This window comes from Python bivittatus, unplaced genomic scaffold (genome assembly GCF_059951505.1).
Source record: "Python bivittatus isolate LINGU-HERP-01145 unplaced genomic scaffold, Pbiv_v1 ctg000980_np1212, whole genome shotgun sequence".
Lineage (NCBI taxonomy): Eukaryota > Metazoa > Chordata > Lepidosauria > Squamata > Pythonidae > Python > Python bivittatus.
This window is the reverse complement of record NW_028277125.1, coordinates 17,700,858-17,721,671: the sequence shown is the minus strand read 5'-3', so window position 1 is coordinate 17,721,671 and position 20,814 is coordinate 17,700,858. Positions and strand designations below refer to the sequence as shown.

At 35.8% G+C, this 20,814-nt stretch overlaps 1 protein-coding gene across 3 annotated transcripts in view; it reads right to left on the bottom strand.

Annotated features, from left to right (window-relative positions):
- SI (sucrase-isomaltase) overlaps positions 1–20,403 on the bottom strand; it is a 108,611-nt gene extending 88,208 nt beyond the window's left edge. For all 3 annotated transcript variants that reach the window (XM_015888779.3, XM_025169255.2, XM_088131888.1), the window contains exons 1-6: positions 20,309–20,403; positions 18,207–18,324; positions 12,496–12,569; positions 3,130–3,250; positions 1,717–1,826; positions 552–706 (exon numbers count right to left, since the gene is read on the bottom strand). In XM_015888779.3, the coding sequence (XP_015744265.1) occupies positions 552–706; positions 1,717–1,826; positions 3,130–3,250; positions 12,496–12,569; positions 18,207–18,324 (578 nt within the window). In that variant the 5' untranslated portion in view covers positions 20,309–20,403. The remainder of the gene's footprint in view (positions 1–551; positions 707–1,716; positions 1,827–3,129; positions 3,251–12,495; positions 12,570–18,206; positions 18,325–20,308) is intronic.
- Positions 20,404–20,814: the final 411 nt, after the last annotated feature.

Below are 20,814 nucleotides of genomic sequence, written 5' to 3'. Positions count from 1 at the left end.
ATGCTACTGGGTGCATTTACATTTCATGTTGAACAATAGAGCTAAGGACAACATCTGGTATGAAAAGTATAAAAACATTTTTTTATTTACAGTCTTTCTCAGGACCCTGTTCAACAAGCAAACATCTTATGGTCTATGGGCTGTTTGCTATTACAGATGTGTGCAGCTCAGATAACTGTACTTACTGCATTTTTTAAAAAATACTATATTTGAAAGTACTAATTGTCTTAAAGTATTGTTTACGTTATGGCAGCAGTTCTCAAAGTGTGGTCTGGGGACCCCTGGGAATTCCTGAGACCCTTTCAAGAGGTCTGTGAAGTTAAATAAATATTTCAAAATCTCTCAGTTTAAATTTCTAATACAATAAATATTGATAATTATAATCCACATAAAGTTCTTTGGGGTCCTCAATTATTTTAAAGAATGTAAAGGAATCCTGAGACCAAAATGCTTGAGAACTGCTGTGTTATGCTATTAATCTTAGGATGGAACGGTGCTTGAACAATTGTGAACTGTGTGTTACCTATAATAAAAACAGAAAGATATCTTACAGGACTTTATTATTGCTATTCCTGATCACACTGATTCCAAAAGGATTTTCTGTGACTTCTATCTGGTACATTAAATTACTTGCTTTAGATCCCTTAAAAGGTTGAACATTCTCATGTGGGACTTCATATCTATCTTTATTGGCAGGATCCGTAATCTGTCAAAACCAAGCAGTAAAATAAAATTTTAAAATAAAATAAACTTTGACATAGTGAATTCTCAACTTTGTGAAGCCTAGTCACAAGGAATTAACAATTAGTTGTGGAAGCAAATTTTTTTCAGAGAACAGCTACAGTCAAAAGCAATGTCTTTTCACAACTTGTTAAAATACATGATAAGCTGTTTTTACAAATGTGGACCATATTCTAAATGTTTGATTTTCTACATAACCTATCCTACATCATTACAATGTAGGCATTCAGTTGAAAGTTTATAAAAACTTCATGCCTGGTGAATTTTCACTTTTTACTGTTTGGCAAACCAAGTCAGATGTGTATTACAGTGAATATCTGAAACGCCCTGAGAAATTTCATACTAGCTCTGAACTAGAATGAGAACGCTGACCTTACAGCAGTTGTTCCTGGAATATATTTTCATATAAAGTACCCTTCAATATATTTTTAAGTAGCTTGCTCCTAAATTGGTATGAAATAGGACAGGATATGCTTATATTCATTTGCCTTAATATGCAAAACGTTTTACTTTAAGATGACCAATCTTAAGACTGGTTTTGTTTTAGACATAAGATTCTACAATTGGACAATACACCCTTTCAAGCGAATATTTTATCTTTATCTCTGAGGATAGAGAATAGATCTAAACTGCAAAATTTCAGATGTTCACTACATGGTAGTAAAGATTTAGAGTTTTCTATATCTCTCTGCTGTCATCTAATGGTCATCTGGAGTTTTGCAACCCAGATCTAGTAATACTAGCAAAACTGAAGCCATACAGACTGAAAATAGGACATTTGCCTCCAATTTCTTCACAGACTTCTTTAGTCCATTATAGCATCAGCTTGTGATTCATTCACTCTTCATTCCTAGCTTGTCATTCATACTCTCTTCATTCCCAATATAACTGGGAGTCCTGATAAGTTGAGTTGCCACCCACTTGTATTCCTTCATCCACTGTTTGAAAATATTTCATTAAAAAAAACATTCTAACCTTAAAACGAAATCGGTTTCCTGTTTGGTATTCTGCAGTGAGGAGAACCTTTTCAATATCACTTCCAAACAGGGAGGGAGAAGGCAGTCTTATTAGAGTAGCTTCAAATCCTAAGTAAGGGAGGGAGGGAGGGAAGGAGAGAGGGAGGAAAGGATAAGTGTACATGTGTTACTTCTAGTATTGACAATAACAATAGTAGTCTGTGAGTTACTGAGTGCTCCTCATCCAGGACAAAGGAGAGAAAGGGAGTATGAAATGGAATTTACTGAAAAATCATACTGACCACTTTGGCCCTTAGATGGAATTCAACATGCCTGAAGCATTTTTCAATCCATAATATACTGGATTGAATAATCTCCTTCTCCTTCTCCTTCTCCTTCTCCTTCTCCTTCTCCTTCTCCTTCTCCTTCTCCTTCTCCTTCTCCTTCTCCTTCTCCTTCTCCTTCTCCTTCTCCTTCTCCTTCTCTTTACATAACAATCAAACAAGGGACATTGGATAGGGAGAACTGGGCCAAAATCAGTCAATGAATTATAGAGCAAAATGGGTCTTTGAACCTCTCTTTGTATTATGCAGTCCTATTAGTTGATCTACTTAATTCTGGAAGCCGTGATACTGCCCTTTTGCATTGCACGGAAGCTGATGCTCCTGAAAAATGCAATAGAAACTTGTGTATTGCATTTAGCCACTGACATATTGCACAATGGTTGAACGAACTGCACTGACTTCAGTTTGGTACTGGACCAAGTTTAAGATTTCAGGATTAATCTATGGGGTGCTAAACAACCCAGGCATGTATGCAGGACAAAAGGAAGATCTGCTGGAGCCCTGAAAACATCCTCATATACCCTTCTAGTTCTCTCACAATTAGTGGGTCTTCATATCCATATGAAGCATTTATATTCCATCTTTCTGGTAGTTAGTTAACCATTATTTTTATTTATTTATGACCAAGTCATAGTGAACAATTAAACAATGCACAATTAAACAATGCACAATAAAATACAGGAAAAATTAATTATATCTTTAAGAGTGACAGATAATAGTAGCTTAAATAACTTGTAACTTTTAACCCTAATTTCTAACTAAAATAGCATTGAACCCTAACTTCTTACTAGCTAACAAAAGGTTATTAACAAAGATGCCAACTTAGCCTCCTGACTCAGGAAGTTTAAGAATTTAGGAATGGCTGTTTCTCTTTCCCGTATCAAGTGGTGCAAACCCAGAGAATATATTTGATCTATTGGTTCTTAAGATATAGGCATTAATAAGGAAGAGATGAAGCATTAAGCTTACCCATATGCTGAAAATGCTTTTATTTCTCATCTTATGTTCATTCCTTATTCTCATGACCTGGGCATATTTTGTGCCTGTAGGTATCTAATATGTTTGATGTTCAGGCTTCTTCTGCTTACCTGAATTTGTTTCTGACACACTTCCTTGAACTTGGTACCCATGATCTTTAGAAAAGTAGCACCAAGGTACCTGTGTTTCATTCTGAGGATCCCAGCAACAGCCCCGGAGTACACATAGATCCTGAATCATCAACATTAAAAAGGAAACAGAATTGTGACAGTCACAATAATAATCTCCAGATTAATTTTTAGACAAAAGCCTGTGTGCTCACCAACACAATGAAAACTGTACATTTTGAAATCAATTATCACTGACCTTTTAAGTGGATTTGTAGTTTTCATATATTGGACTTGCTTTTGAAAATGGATGTGTGCTTGTAAGTGATTCAAACTACCAGTAAGAGTTGGTTTTCAGACTGATAAACATTCAAGAAACTGTTGTATAAACAATAGTAGCCAACTTCTCTGCTATCAGTAAAAAGATCTGTCTCCCCTCATTCTGATACACTGTAGGGCTGTGCAAAAATGACTCAGAAAGTCTCCACCTTGATATATACTGAGATATATTCAAATACATTTAAAATTAATTCATTTGCTTGAAAATTTGCACCACTACTCTTCCAACTTAATACATCTTTTAAAGGGAACTCTGCAAATTGGGGGGGGGGGGGGGGATACTTTCAGTTCAGGCAGCTGTCAAAGGCCTGACAAACCTTTAGTAAGGGGAAATATGGGAATTCACTTTCTTCCAGTAACTGGACCAAAACAGGAAGTACATCATACTCCTTTCATACAAAGAAGATATCATTTCAGGGTGGGAGATGTGTACAACTACATAAACAAGTTCAGTGATACAGATTAAGTAATATCTTCACCACACATTCTAGTAGTAGACACTGGTCCCAATAGTTACTCTAAACAGTGTCATGACTTGGGAGTTCACCACCAAAGGAGGAGCTCCCAAGATGGCTTCCTCTTACAACTCAGGCAGTGAAAGTCTTGATAGGCCAGGTCAAAAGTGGCAAAGCCCCTGGCTATAACCACATTCCTGCAGAAATAATAATAATAATAATAATAATAATAATAATAATAATAATAATTCTGCTGCTGCTTTTGCTGACTGGGAAGCCCCAATTTTGGCGGCCCTTTTCGCATTTATTGACTACTCTAGGTAGTTTCCATAAGACGGGAATATGGCTGTAGTTGTTCCTGTCTACAAGAAAGGACCCAAATTTGATCTAGGTATTACCCCATTAGCCTCCTAAGCATAATTGGGGAGCTTTATGCAAGGCACCTTTATGATAAATTCAGAGACTGGTTAGATAATGAGGACATCATTGCAGATGAACAGGCAGAGAGACCTGATTTTATAACATCTGACTGACAGATATACAAGGTACACATCTGTATACCTTAAATTAGCTTTTGATAATATAAATGGGGAAAAATGGCAAAAAGTTGAGGCCTCTTCAATAGATTGCTGCTTCTTTACTCTTATCATAAGCCTTTATGATAGGAATTGGATGTGAATAAGGTACGCTCCTCATGGACATTTGACTAAAAATCGACCTGTTCAATGTGAATTAAGACAGGAATCCATTTTTGACCCATTTTCATCAGTTCTCTAATTTCTACCTTACATGAAACTGACTTCTCCGAAGATAGCTAGAAACCCATAATGATACCCATAACTCAAAATCCATGATGTATGGATTTGATGATCAGAAATAATATTTCCTAACAGAAAAAATGAAAGTTACGTTGTAAACTTAGAGTAAGCGTTTAGTATAAACTGATACTTATATCTGTTGTGAGGAAAGTTGGAAGTCATTCATTTTTGTACCTTTTCTTTTTTCCTTTCTTTCATTTTGCACTTTTGACTTTGTTCTTTCTTTTCTTTTTCATTCTTTCTTTTATTTCTCATTCTTTATCTTCTATTTTTTCTTTTTGTAAATTTTTATTGTTCTTATCTTAAAATCATATATGTATATGTATGCATGTGTATATGTGTGTGTGTTTGTCTGTGTGTGTTTATGTATGCGTATGTGTATGTGTGTGTATGTATGTATATATATATGCGTTTATATATGCGTATGCGTATGTGTGTGTGTGTGTATGTATGTGTGTATGTATGTGTATGTATGTATGTGTGTGTGTGTGTATATATATTATATATATATATATATAATGAAAGAAATATGAGCTATGCTGCCAGGAGGAAAACTTTGAAATTTATAATTTAAAAATCAAAATTCTTCAAATGTTATTATAAAGAATGTAGGTGGCACATTAATGAGCAACAAATCGAGCAGACCAGGCTTTACAAACATGGGTGAGACAGCCAGTCTTATTTGTAATAGCCCCCATCTTATAGGATATTCTTCCCACCGTGACCCGCCAAAATGCATGCATCCCCACTTTGCTGCAGTTCCATAAACAGGTTAAAGCTGTTGTATTTCAATGAACTTTAGGTCCCAGCTGACTGACTCTGGGCAGCTACCTTGGGTTTTAGTTGAGAGTTATCTTTGCTTTCTGTGATTATTTTCATTTGTTCTGGATTTAGTTATTCATCATGGTTTTTTGTTTTGGTTTTTGGTTTTTGGTTTTTGGTTTTTGGTTTTTGGTTTTTGGTTTTTGGTTTTTGGTTTTTGGTTTTTGGCTTTCTTTCTTTCTTTCTTTCTTTCTTTCTTTCTTTCTTTCTTTCTTTCTTTCTTTCTTTCTTGTCCTATGGAATTGGAGTGGCTTATATTTACTGTAAATAAATACTGTAACTCTCATACAGAACTGTGCAGTGTTATTGGTGAACTCTCTGTACTTACTGATCATAGTTAAGTAGTTAATAGTAGTTAAAGTTAATAAAGGTCCTTATAGAATGGGCAGTACAACTGTACATGTCCCACAAGCTCTATTTCACTGCCTCCTATTCCAATGTCAGAGTGTTGCAAAACCTTTCAGTAGTGCCAAGGCATTGAAGGTTGGACACTAGAGGGATCCAGAAGGGAGTAAAGAGTACAATTAAAGGAAAAGAACACCCATTCAACCTATTAACACAAAATGGAGCAAAATATTTTAACATTGGATGTACTGAAGGATATTTGTTAACAATGGGCTTAGAAATTAATTTTAAGAATGTCTGTCATCCTAGATAGACTGTGTGTATAGGATGACATTGAAGAGGAATAAATTCTACCAGATAAGGTGGAAATAGATTTGAACATAGATTTAAAAATTACTGGCTACAAGAATGATCTGAAAAAAGACGAAATACTGGATATACAAATGAAACCTGCTGATGTTTTAATAACTAAAAGGGACATACAAATAACAAACCAGGAGAGTGACTTGGATAACCTTCCTATGTTGGATTTACAAAGGACACCTGTTGAAGTTTTGAAAAACTTGGTGAGAAGGAATAAAGAAAAAAAGAAAAGAAATCAAATTCTAGGACATTATTTGAAGGGATTAAATACTAAGATTGTTAAAAGTAAAGGGAAGGAATATAAAGTTGGTTTATTTGATCAAGGTTAAAATAGATATTGTTATTTCTGTCAACCATTAATGGACTTTTGCTGACTAGGACTGAATGACGAGGTTTTAAGAATTTGTCTATCAATAAGAGATGTGATATGGGATGAAGAGATTGTTGTATTTTAAGAGAAAGTGACAAGTTGTTAAAATTGTTTATACTTGTTGTGAAGAAAGGGGGAAGTTACTTCTTTATATTTTATTTTATTTCTTTGTTATATTCTTATTTTTTCTTTCTTTCCTGTGCTTCCTTTTATATATTTCTTTCCTTTTCTGCGCTATTTTTACTTCCTATTTTTTTTATTCTTTGTTGTATTTATTAGCTTTATCTGTATAATTGTAATCTTTAATAATTCTTAAAAAAAAAAAGGAGTGCATTAAACCATGCCAAAGAGAAATCTTTGATTTATAGAGGTATAAGGCGAGCAAGCAGATAGCTGATGTCTGATCTCTTCAAGTATTATTCATTCAGATTTTTCTGGAAATAAGTATTAAATACCCATTTCCTTATAACTACTTTAGCTCTCTCAAATCGAAAAGGACTAACAAGTTAAGAAGAAAGACCACAGTTGCATATGACCCCCTCAGTAGCATTTCCTCCCCCCCCCCAAGGATAATTTGAATCCATCCTGAAATGTTAAAGATGGCAGAGATCTAAAGTAGAAATATTAATTTAAATCTGTACTTGAAATGATTAATTTCCTAAGCAGCATATAGATTTTTTATGGGAAATAAAAAGTGTCTTGTAACTAATTAGTAACACATTAGTTCCTAGGTATTATAGAAGAGAAAGAAACTCTGAATGCTATATCATCTTCCCAACACATTAAGACATCGTCTTTCATACACACTATTCTTGATACATTTAAGAAACCACTTTGTCTCTGGATTAATTCTGAAATAAATTTGGACAGCTCCATTCATCACTAAGTGGAAATAGAAAGATGATCATATTTTATAAATTAATAGTATCTCTGTTCATCATCTATTTACACGAACCAATTCTTAACCCTCTAGCATTCACCATTTATATACATTTATATAATCAACCTTCCCACATATGAATGACACACACACACACACACAAATTATTCACCACAAAAGTTTTTGCCAAAATTACTTTGGTAATTCATTCAAAGATGAAGTCTTCACTCATTCATTTCCATTCCCTTGATTCAGTTAACTCTTTTCCTGTAACTGATCTTAAAAGAGGATTCTGTATTAATCAAGAATCAAGTACCAGTCACCCTTTGGATGTTATCCCAGAATCTATGTGATTCATCTTACATGACATTACCAAACAATGAATTTAAATAAAAGTTCTTAATCACCAGTGTAAATGTTTATTCACTGAAAGGCTGATTTCTTATCACAAAAGAATTATAGATTAGAAGGAAAAAAAAATATTTTGGAGCTAAATTCCTGTGTACATTTTTTAAGTACATGACATTATCTTTTCCATGACTAACTTTAAAAATGCTCTTTCAGTTGCAAGTATGCCCATTAATTATAACGGTTTACAAGCCAATGTGCAGATTCTTATTAAATTATGCTATCCCTAATTTTATGAAAAGGTTTTTTTTTTCCCCACTGAGGGCGATATAATGGGATGTGAGAAAAAAAATCTGTAAAAAAAAACACCTATATATCGTTAGTGCTCCTATAATTTGCTCTTAAAAGAAGGAAAAAAAAGGACATTATTTTTTACATTGGGCTCAACTATTGTCACTACACTGTCCATGCAGTTTTCTTGGCAAAAATGTGCTTTACCTCTGACTTCTTGCAGGAATTTTTTTTTTAACTTCCCCAGACTGACCTACTGTTTAGCTGGTCATTTCCTGTTGGTCTCCCATTCAGGTCCCAACAAGGTCTAACCCTGCTTAGCTTTCTGAGATTTGCCAAAATTGGCTAAATCCCACCCTCTAGACGGACCTTAACTTTTTATTTGTTTTTGTTTTTCTTTTCTTTTTTAAAAAAGAATGTTTACCTTGGACAATCCCAACCTCTCAGAAATCACATGGTTAATACAATAACACTGCGATGCCACAATTCTAGAATTAGTCATGTGAACTTCTGATCACAAGAAAATTTTTCCATCTCCTTCTCTTGAGAGGAAAAATAAAGAGTTACAAGGATTTCCTATGTTCTTGGAGTTTCAGTGTCAAATATAGTCCAAGAGGAATCAGACGCAGTTAGGCGTAACTAAATGTGGACAATCAATAGCAACACATTGTCATTCCCTTTTGACACATTTGACTGAATCAGAATGTCAAGCCAGTTGCCTGAGCAACAGATGGTCTCCTCTCACCCCACATACATATCATACTCAATTTCCCCAAAAAGGTTGTATGTAGGAAGTGGTTATGAAATGTATTTCACTTTCAAAAGGAGAGGGCATTTCATGGAGGAAAACAGGTGCTAACATTTTGGTTCTGAATAAATCTTTTGGTGCTCCAAATTACCACATTAAATAGTAGCTAGATCATGTGTGTCTGTGTGTGTGTCTGTGTGTGTGTGTGTGTAATGACAGGATAGAGACATAAAATCACAGTATTCCAAGGGATCATTTAGGTGATTAAGTTCAACCTCCTGCTGAGGATATGAACCATAATGAAAATGTTCCTCATCTTTTGCTTTGAAGTAAACCAGGAAAGTTGAAGTCCCCACCTTCTTTGGTTATTGGTACCTGTGTAAAACTACTTATTAGGATTTTTGTCCCTAACATTCAATGAGAAGCTGCCATTTTCTATCACCTTTCTATATCCTACACTCTAAGATAAAACATGTAATGGCCTTCTCTGTGAGAATCCTTCAGGCATCTGGAGAGGGCTCTCATTCTTCCATTTAGATATCATTTTTCCCAAGGCTAAATATACCTCTTTTCTCAAACTCTCCATAAAGGACTTAGTTTCAAGTCCTCCAACCATCCTCATTGTCCTTCTCTGCTATGCATTCCAATTTCCTTGAACCCTTCTTTAAAGTGTAGCCTTCAAAATTGGACATGTACTGAAGGTGAATTCTGACAGTGCAGAACACAATGGAAATACAGCTTCATGTAAATTTGAAACTATATTTCTACTCAAGCAGCTTAACATTTTGTTTGTTTTTTTAGCAGCCACATCACAGTGTTGACTTGTATTCAGTTTATGATTAGCCACAGTCCAAGGCCCACATATACCTTTACCAAGCCAGTTGACCCTTAGCCTATATCTATGGATTTGATATTTTCACCTAAGTAAAAAAAAAAAAAAAAAGCATCAGTCTCTCTCTCTCTCTCAAAATTTATTCTGTTATACATACATTATATTGATAATCCAAACAGCTTCTGACTCACTATTTCTAAACCAATTTTGGAATCCTGGTAGTAGGCTTAGGCCAGGAACAGCTATAGGTCTTTCCTCTCCAGAAGTTCAACTCTATGTTCAGGCACATGGTAACAGTAAAATCTCCACTGGTTGATATTGCAAGTCAATTGAGATCAGATTAGATAGATAGATAGATAGATAGATAGATAGATAGATAGATAGATAGATAGATAGATAGATGGATGGATGGATGGATGGATGGATGGATGGATGGATGGATGGATAGATGGATGGATAGATGGATAGATGGATAGATGGATAGATGGATAGATGGATAGATGGATAGATGGATAGATGGATGCAACTGCCTTCTGAGAACCCAAGATTTCTCTTACCCCATTCTGCCACCCTTTTGAATTAACAGTCTTTGGGCTATTTCTCTGTTTAAGATTGGCAGACACCTCTAAATGTTCATAGAATGTTTCCATTTGGACTATGGACTGCTGGTTTCTACCTACTAGCTTCAGGCCCTGCAGATGGAAAAAAAGCTTTTCCCCTTTTGACAATCCCAAAATAAATTTAAAAAAAAGCAAAAACAAAAACAAAAACTGGATGTATACAAAACCTTCTGAAAACTAACAGGATGTACTATCATCTACTTCTTAAGATACAGGCATCCTCACATAAATGTACTGATAACTGATCAAGACTAGCCTAGCTACATGAACTCATCTCTCTGAAAGAAGAAAAGGTTGAAGCACAACGAAGTTGACATGCAATGGCTCTCTGGTGGCTTAAACTATGGAAACTCTGCCAGCTTGTGTGGGGTTTGAGGGGGGTAACCAACCCTGGGGGCAGTTAGCACCTTGAAGATGCTCCTGGAGGCTGATAATACCATCTATCCCTTGGATTATGTTATTTATTCTTGATTACTGTTTTTATTGTATTTTAATTGGTTTTTACTCTTATTTATTGTAAACTGCCCAGAGTCACTCATTGAGTGAGAGGGGTGGTGACTAAATTTGAAATGTAAACAAACAAACAGGTTATTTACTGGAATGTGAAAACTATCCTACTCAGGCACTTATGTACAGGCAATAAGTTATATACTGGTCAAGCTGACATGAGATTTAAACTTTTATTTTCTTGATTTCTTTTAATGAAAAAAAAACTCTTTTTAATGAAAAGAAAGCAATAACTGTAAAAATAAGATTTTTGTCATGCAGTCTATTGATCCTAAGAGTTGTATCACTGGCTGCATTTCAATATCACAATAAACTAATTTCCTCCAACATAGGTTCTTCAGTTGTGTTAAAGTAGAACTGGCTGGGAATTCTGACAATTACAGTCGAACTTATCCGGTGAGTATCAAATTGGGAAAGTTTATAATAAACCATAGTTATCCTACCCCTCAGCTCCTACATTTCTAAATCCCTTTCCTCTACAGACTCAGAGGCAATGAAGGATTCTGAAGTATCTGCTTTAATAAACTTGTTGAATCAAGTTCCGGCAAACTGCTGTTAATCTTAGTGATGGTTTACTAAAACAAGTAAACTCCAAATCATTTCTTTTACAGCTTTATAGAGGAATATTCCTTTCTGCCTATTTAATGAGGGAGAAGGGAATGAAAATAGGTCGATGATTGTGTTTCAAAGTCTTTATTAAACTGTACCAGGATTGTCACCCACAAATTCATGAAAAAATTGGTGGATGTCGGGTTCCCCATCTCTGATAATTGTTGGGGTTTATGAGAACACCCCTCATCTCCAGCAATATTAATGCATTTTTATGGTGGCCCATTTGCTACCCAATTCCAACTTTCTCCACCGTCTGATGATGAAGATGACAATGACAATGACAGTGATGATGATTTCTTCTCCTTCTCCTCTTTTTCCTCCCTGCTGCCTCCTTTCTTCTTTTGCTACACCTTTTCTTATCTCTTTGTTTTTTCTCAAAATTCTCATACTGCTTCTTAAACTCCTCTGCAGGGGCTTATTAGTGTGGGGAAAAATGGGGAGGCATATTGGTGAAGGCACAAAAAGCTGCAGGGATGCTCTACTTGAGTGCTAACAGATAACTCAAACCAGAAAATCTTAGCTTACTAGATCAAGACACATAATATAGTTTAAAACTCAAGATATTTGTAAACCTCCCCAAACCTTTAGAAGTGATTGCATGCATGAATAAAGAAATAAGTAGGACTGCCAAGCTTTTGTTAATGAGCTTGATCAATTCCACAGACCATTCCAAGGCTTTACAAATATTCTCTTTAAAATTGTTGACATGTAATCTTCATCAGTGTGGGAAATTAATATTTTTCATTAGCCAGAATGATAACAATGAACAATATACTCATCCAATCTTTACCCTGACTTGAACAATGGGACAATTCACCAAGATTATCAATGCATTTTGTTTCTCCTCTCTTAACCACATTGCAGCTTGGTAAAGCACAGTATTTTCTTAGCATTGCTTTACTCAGGAAGAAAAGAGAAAGCGGGAAGAAGAGGGAGGAATGGGGAGGAATTTCCATTTTTTAAAAAATTTCCCCCATACTTAATGTTATATCTTTATTTCACTCATATGTACTTCATACCTTTGTTGCAACTTGATCTGGGATGCAATCTATTCTTTCAGGAAGAGGGATTACTGGACAAGTAGGTGAAAAGGCTAGAAAGAAATCAATTCATTATATCAAGCAGATTAATAATAATATTAATAATAATAATAAGCATAACGATAGAATAAGAGATGCAAATGCAATAATATAGTGTTTTATTACTTAACAAATCTGACCAATCCTTAGTAGATCCTACTGTAAAATAGTGCTTTTTTTTTTTTTAATTATTCATTTTAACAAGATTTAGGCAATATCTAACACACACCCTACTTTGATTGTGATATTCAGAAGCTTTATGGAAATGTAATGATACATTCAGAGCTTGCATGTATCAGGATATATGTATATCAGACAGAAAATACATTTAATATCTGGAAGAGAATCAAATAGGTTGATGTAACCTTCTCTTCTATCTATGCATTTGCATGCATTATTACCATCCTTATACTGCAGAACCTGACTCTGTCAACTCTGGATTAAGTCCAGTACATTCAGTGATTTACACCCAAGTTAGTTCAGGAGTTCAGATTAAATATGCTGCTAGAGCTTGCTTATTTATTTGTTTACTTCCATTTCTATGGCAACCCAAATCTCAGATTGCAACTCTGGGCAGCTAGCAGACAATTAAAACAAATACAACATCAGGCAAAATAAAACAACAACAACAAAAATAAGACTCAGGTGAGGCCAGCCCAGAATCATTCAGTACGAAAACCATTCCATCCACCACCCTGCCCAAAAGCCAGGTCTTCAGGCTCACAAAAGGCCAACAGGGTTGCAGTCATCTGGAACCTTGGTGCTCAAGCCTTCCAAGATACCAAGGGCAAAGCAGCCACAGGCCACTTTCTGTTGTGATGGAAAATTGGCCAGATGCAACACACCATGTCCATCCATACAAGGATCATTGTTCCTTCTATTGATGAGAGGACCACACTGCAGGAGTCTTTAACAGCTGACCATCTGCAGCCCAATACCACATGTGGCTGAACACAGCTGCTCTTGCTCCACCACTGGCTCACCACATAGTCCAGAAAGCCATGCTCCCCAGTCCAGGCCAAGTTCAACTTCCAGGCCAAGTTCTGCCATGTCAGCTTGCAGCTCCAACATTCTCTCTGGCCTCAACACCTCCATGAGCCCACACCAACATATGAATATCAGCTAATCCTTTTTTTATTATTATTATTTGGTGCCTTCCAGTCAGGGTTGACTCCTGGAGACTACCTGAACTAGTCTCTACAGTTTTCTTGGAGAGATTTCAGAAGTGGTTTGCCCTTGCCTCCTTCTTAGGGCTGACAGTGACTGGTCCAAGGTCATCCAGTTGGCTTTGTGCCTAAGGCAGGACTAGAACTCATGGTCTCCCAGTTTCTAGCCTGGTGCCTTAACCACTACACCAAGCTGCCTTTCAGCTGCTCCTATAGCCTGTCATTAACATAGCCTTTTGTCTCAGCACCATTACAAAAAAAAAGTATAAGTCTATTAATTTCTGTATCATGCCTTTTTTATTATTATTTCTACTTCTTACTCTTACAGGGTATTTTCAATTACACAGTACACATTGCACTGAAAAATGTGGGTTAATGTATTGTTTGATTGATTATACTTTTTGGAAATGAATAGTTGAAATAAATTTTATAAACAAATGACATAGTATAAATGAATCCTAGTATGCTTAATCTATCTTTCTTTGTTTCGGCTCAATAAAATAGAATAATGTTATTCTTTAGTCTCCATATTCTGGCTCTTAGTACAAGCACATGTCCCCATAATTTGATTACCCATTTAAAGGCAGTTATACAAATAAATAACTCAGCTCTGTCTCTGAGTATTTTGTACATGCTTTCATCTAGGGAATATTTTATCAAAATCTGCTTATTCTACCATGATACACTACTTTTGCAGGGACTAGTAACTGTTTCACTGCATAGTTCAAGCAAATGACTTGTGTTTAAGCAATTTGTATGAACCATGCAGTGAACCAGATTAGCAGTTTCTGCAAAAATAATCAATCATGAGTATATATAAGTTTATGTGTGTGTCATCATACATGTATATGTGTGTCTGGAGAAAGAGAGAGAGAGAGATTGTTTAGCTTTCTCTGAATTGCCAACTTATTTATCACGTCTTTATGAATAGTACACTTAAACATTAAGATAAATTATGAACTAAAAAGGCGGGATAGGATCCTGTCAAAGTGAAGCACTTTTAAATTTCATTGTTTTCAATGAAAGAGTTAAACATGTGCTTAAACATCCCCATTAAAATTAATGGAAGTTTATAATGATTCATTTTGTCTGGATCATGCAATAAATTAGAAAAAATCCCCACCGGCTTTACTAAATAACAGCTGAAACAAGAAATGTTAAGATTCAAAAGAATATACAAAGCAAAAAATATTCTAGGTCAACAGAATGTACAGGAAGTGGATTTCAGTATAACATCTCTCTTTATGATAAGATGTGTTATCATGAATAAGGAAATTATAAATCTATTATAAACTCAGATGAATCGTTGGTGAATGTTATAATTCAAACATATTCAAAGGAGGAACCTTATGTGTCTTCTTCCCAAATAACAACACTGACTTGTTGTAGATATTATGGCTCAGTATATACATTATTTAAAACCTCTTTGAATAAAAGAGTACCATTCTTCTGATCAACATGGAATTCCAAACATAGCTGTCATTGACAGAATTGCTTCAACTTTGACTTCAAATTTCAAACTTAATTCAAGCACCTCGTCACATGTTAATTTTTATAATGAAGGGGTTAACATTTGGTTGTATCTGAAATTATTTTTCTTAAGGTAGACTTTTTTTGTAGGCCAGATCATATATCTTTCATAACCATAAACATAAGTTGCTATAAATTGGACTGTTGTACCTAAGATTTGAACAAATTAAGTTCTGCAATATTATGACAGGAAAGTCCCCACTCAGAAGTAAAGTGCTTCTGAGGCTAATGCTTGCCTACTTTAAGTTTAACTTATTTATTGTTGTCTCTTAAATTTGATTTAAACTTGGATTTTGAACTAAGCATTGGATTAACAAATTAATTGAGTTTCAGTCTGCCAATAGTGTAGTATAGCCTTCTCCAATCTGGTGCCCACCAGATCAATCAGTTTATAATTCCCAGCATTCTTAATGATTATCATTGTTGACTATGTTATCTGTTAATTTCAGGAGCTGTCATGATAACACGAGGATATCTGATTAGGAAAGGCTGATATAGTAACTGAATGAGATGTGAGCATTTAAAATTTTATCCCAGTAGAACTACACATATAGATCTGATATTGAACCCATATTAAAAATTGCCACAATGACTGAATATATTGTATATTGCCTGCTATCTTTCTTTTATTTTAAATGATTCTGTATGCCCTAGTGTATGCCAATTGTTGGTTTATCCTTTTTATCTGTATGTAACATTCTTTGTCTGGGCCTATGATCAAGTAATAATTAAGTTATTTACTTCAGCTTCAGGAGAGTTTCAGATATATTGTTAAACCCTCAAGGTTCCTTTCATGAGTTACAGGAATATAACTTTGTGCATTCTGAACTATTATGAAAATTATAACAATAAACAGGTAAATAGTAACTAAGTGTTATATCCCCTTTGACAAATGACCTATTTACTTGAAAAGTTGTTTTATAGAAGGGCATTAACATCTGAACTGCCTCTAAGGGCTCATCTCCAGAGCTCAGTTAATGTGCTGTTCTGTTCTGGCTTGCTGTCAAAGATGTCCTCATTTCTTATGCAGGGAAGACTGCCTCCCCCCCCGCCCCCCATGCCCTGTTCTCATTGTCATCAGTTGTTGGGAAACATATCCATCAATGCAGCACTGTTGTAATGACAATGGTTTGATGGATGAATGGACTCACAGGTTTAGCCATTTTGTAAAACCTCCCCTTCACCCAGTCTGGAGATTAGCTGACCAAGCTGGGAGAAGCAGTAGGTGAAGGGGAAGCTCTTTACCCACCAGGTCCATGCACCAGACTAGGATTGGCCCAAATAGCTGTCAAACCAAAGCTACCTGATGGTACAGGGATGTCATGGTATGTGGAAATAATGGTTTTAGAAAGATCTTGGGAGACTGGGCTAACGAACACTGCCTAGGGAATGGTCAGATAAGGGATAGCATAGCCCATAGCTGGATAGTGGGTGGGGCAAGAAGTTCAGAAGAGACCCTCTCTAGTTTCCCAGGCTGTAAAAGAGATGGGAGTGGGGGTAGAATTGTACTTTCAGACTTGCAAGATTCTGTCAATGTAACTTTACAATAAAGTAGAATTAGCTCATCTGGTTATGTTTCCTGTCTGGTCTACCTTATAAGCCTGACAAGGGGATTGCAGGATGCAAATCTCTGCTGTTTCACAGCCTACTTGTTAGCCTTTGTTTGGGGTTATTTTCAACATGGGTTTATTGCTGTTCCAGAAGAGTGCTAATCCCATGGTCTGTTGAACATAGGGTTCATGGTGTTCCTCAAGACAGGTAAACCCACATCCAAAAGCACCTGTACAACAGCTGACAACCAAATTGTGGGATGATTGGATGAACTAGGTCTATCTCTGTTGCTTTACCATGCAGTTCCTCTGCCATCAGCTATTGTTTGGGCTGTTTTTCTAGAAAGCTAGTAAACCCATGTTAAAAACAAACAAACTCAACAATAGCTGATAGATACCATATGTGAGTGGGGATGCACCATAATGAACAGGGAAAAAAATCACTCTCCTGCTTCACTGCAGAATCCCCCTCACCATGACCTCTGGTCAGCTACTATTCGAGTCTCTGAGCTGAGGATCAGCTAATGACCTGGCATTTACTGAGAGAAAGGCTGTTTTGAAATGCCTGGATTCTTCCACTGCTCAGAATAAAATGACCAGAGGCAGTACCCCAGGACTAGAGGGTTAGGGGCTACCTAAAGTCCTCCTAAAGTGACTAAAAGCTGCCAAGCTGATCCAATCCTCTAGGTCAGTGTTTCTCTTCCTTGGCAACCTGAAGACGTGTGGACTTCAACTCCCAGAATTCCCCAGCCAGCATTTTGGAATTCTGGAAGTTGAGGTCCACATATCTTAAAGTTGATGAGGTTGAGAAACCCTGCTCTAGGTAATGCCAGTAACAAAATGGTCAGAAAGTATGTCAGATAGTACCCATGGTAAAATTGTCATAGCTTGTTGATTGCTTAAGGAGGAAAATGTTATTTTAGGCTGCCTCAGATACAGATTAGAGACAAAGTGAAGGCAACAATATGGGGACATGGCAGGAAAAAAAGATAGCTGGGGCAGGTCTGTATCTTGGTTAGGTACAAGTAGGGAAATATCCTTTTGTGTGACTTAGAACATATGAGATAAACTTTTGATGGACTCCATTTAACATTTGGGGGGAGTAAGGTCATGAAATGGGTGGGAATGCATCATACATAGATGAGACTGGGGTTTGGGGAGAGTTTTGGTTTTGTTTTGAATTTTTAACCCCAATAAGCCTACCATATTACAATTCCCATGAGTTTCACATTTCAAAATGGTCAAGAGCAGAAGAAACTCAAAGGTTCACCATCAGGAGCCATTAGATGCCCACACCTATGCTTAAAATGTGTGGGAAATACTTAAGTATTCTTTAAAAAGATCTTTTGTACCATTTGAAGCATTAATGAAGCAGGTTATAAGTCAAGGAACTGTGAACTATTACCTTTAAGACCAGAATAACCTGTTGCTAGAAGTGCAATCAAGGTGCAAGTTACAATGAGCAGCAAAAGGAAGAAAGTGATCAGGGAGATTTCTAATCCAGTGAATTTTTTCTTTCCCATCTAGAAAGAGATATTAAAAGGAGATGTTTAAGGAACATGCACCATAAGTACGTCTCAAGCACTTGCTTTCGAAACATGTACTCTTTGATCCAAGCAGTTTAAACATAGCCAGCAATACTAAACTTTTGTTCTTCTTTATCACAGAACCAGCAATCATATTTTTAAATGTTTATATGAATTACAATAACTATTTCAAACTAGCATTTTAAGAGGTTTATTTTTAACCGCTAAAGCTTCTCTCACAGTTAAGATGTAGACCTCTTCCATCAGTGAAAGCAAAAACACTTTTAAACATTTAAGTTTTTTTCTATGTTGTTAATCCCTGTTCTCATCAGCTGATAATCACATTGCATATACATAGAAACTGGGTTAATGGTATCTAAAGAGAAACCAACAAAAATCTAGAATAAAACCTACTGGGGGAAAAAAAAAACCTTTTAGCTTGGGAACTGCAAGAAATAAATAGACCAATTGCTCATCTCGACTGAAATACTTAAGGATAGGCAATGGTTAGTAAAGTTAGGAACGATGCCTGTCTCTGACAAACACTCTCTCTCCAAGAGTTACGCACCACGGCCATCTGCTCAGTCTTATATGAACAACAACATGACACCATTAATGTTTAACTGTAACTAGCATTAAAGCCCACTCATACTTATCTCTAGCATTTAGATCAATAAGGAAGCCGTTAGATCAGCATTTGTCTTGAAGAGGAAAGATTTTGCTTGACGGTATAGAATGAACTACATTTTTTTCTCTTTTCTTACTACTGATAATCCATATGAAGATTTGTTTAAAACTGATTTTAAAAACATCCCAAATGTCGAACTCTTTCAGCCATTAAGTAAATGCAGACAGCTATATTTTTTCTTGGATTTGTGGCTTCTCCCCTCCCCTCAAGTTTTGCTAAACTTGCAATCTGGTATGAAACCCATGTTACCATTATACTTAATAAATTATCAATTATCAGCAATGAAAAGTAGTTTAAAGATAATAAGTAAAGTATTGATATGGTGTAAATAGTTTTATAATCTGAGTTTAACAGCATAAAATAAAGCTCTGTGAATACAGTGGTTTTTACTGTAAGGAAAGTGGCTACAGCTTTAAGAACAGGAAAAAATTGTAAGCAAAATTGTAGCATAAATTATATTTTATAATGCATTTCAACATGGCATTTGTATACATAATGGATTTTCTTACATTTGTTCAAGGGGGGATATTTCATCCATTTTCCCTTCATTTGTTTCCCCAATACTTTCATTCATCTTAACCCCTAGGCTCCATGCCTATAGTTTTAATTTCTATTTCTGGTTACTGCACTTGATTTTCTCCTGAATTTTCTGAATCAATTTTTTTCTCCCCGACAATGCATCTCAGTTTCCAGTTAGCATATTGTTAAGGGCTGCAAAACTCTGCATGGCCATCAGCTGGAAGCAAAGAGGCAGAGTTTTCTGTGTGTCTCTGCTGCTGTACAGATTTTTGTAACTCAGACCCAGCAGCCCTAGGATAGCCCTAGGAGAGCACTAGAACAAAATTACACAATGCTTTTAAATGTGGAGAGAATTTCCTGCTCTCATTATTACAACACATATCTCTTCACCAAAGAATTGCAAAACAGAGTTTTGATTCATTTAGTACACTCCTCCCTTGAATTTCATTTTCTATGCGTAAATATAAGAATGAAAAAATTCTATGGTTGATAAACATGGAGATTTTCTATAGATTAGATTATTGATAAGGAGATACTGAACCCTTGAAGTATTCAAAATGTTTTGGAAGAAAAGCCTGTGTAGCATCAAGTTACTATAGATCTATTTTCTGTGTAGAGGGGTTATTGATGACCAAGCATAATGTTCTTCTTAAAGTATCAAATGAAAGCAAACACATTCTTATTCTCTTTTTATGAGGACTAGAATGCCAGAGGCGCACATTGGCTATTTGGAACACTAATTAAACTGAACAGACATGATTTTTTCATACATACCTCTATAGAGCTTTGGTTTCCTCCATGTAACACTGCTAGATGGTTCTGTGAAAAGAATCGTTTACTTTGTAGCTACTTGCTATATAGTGATCTGCTATCAGTTTACTGTATTATATTTTAACTAGGCTATCACTAGAAGTGAGGCATATACAGGCAGATTGCTTGGTTCCTTTGCACTGCCTCAGATAGGGAATGGCTAGTTAATAATTCTTTTCCCCTAAGTATCTGTCATGCTGCATTTAACACGTACAAGTACAGGAGTACACGTGGATCATTTTTGCTTTTACCATGCTAAAACCTGCCCTATCAATCCACTTTCTTATTCTCCCTGGACTTTTGCTTTTTGTTATCAGCATTTCTGCCAATGAACCTCAGTGCAAAATCATTAAAGTTTTATAAAGGTTCAGAAAAGAGAGTTTAAAGTAGCATGCAATAGTATTAATGGGTTTTTGATCATTGTAGTTCTTTTAATGCTATGTAATCTGCTGATTAGCAGAACTAAAAAC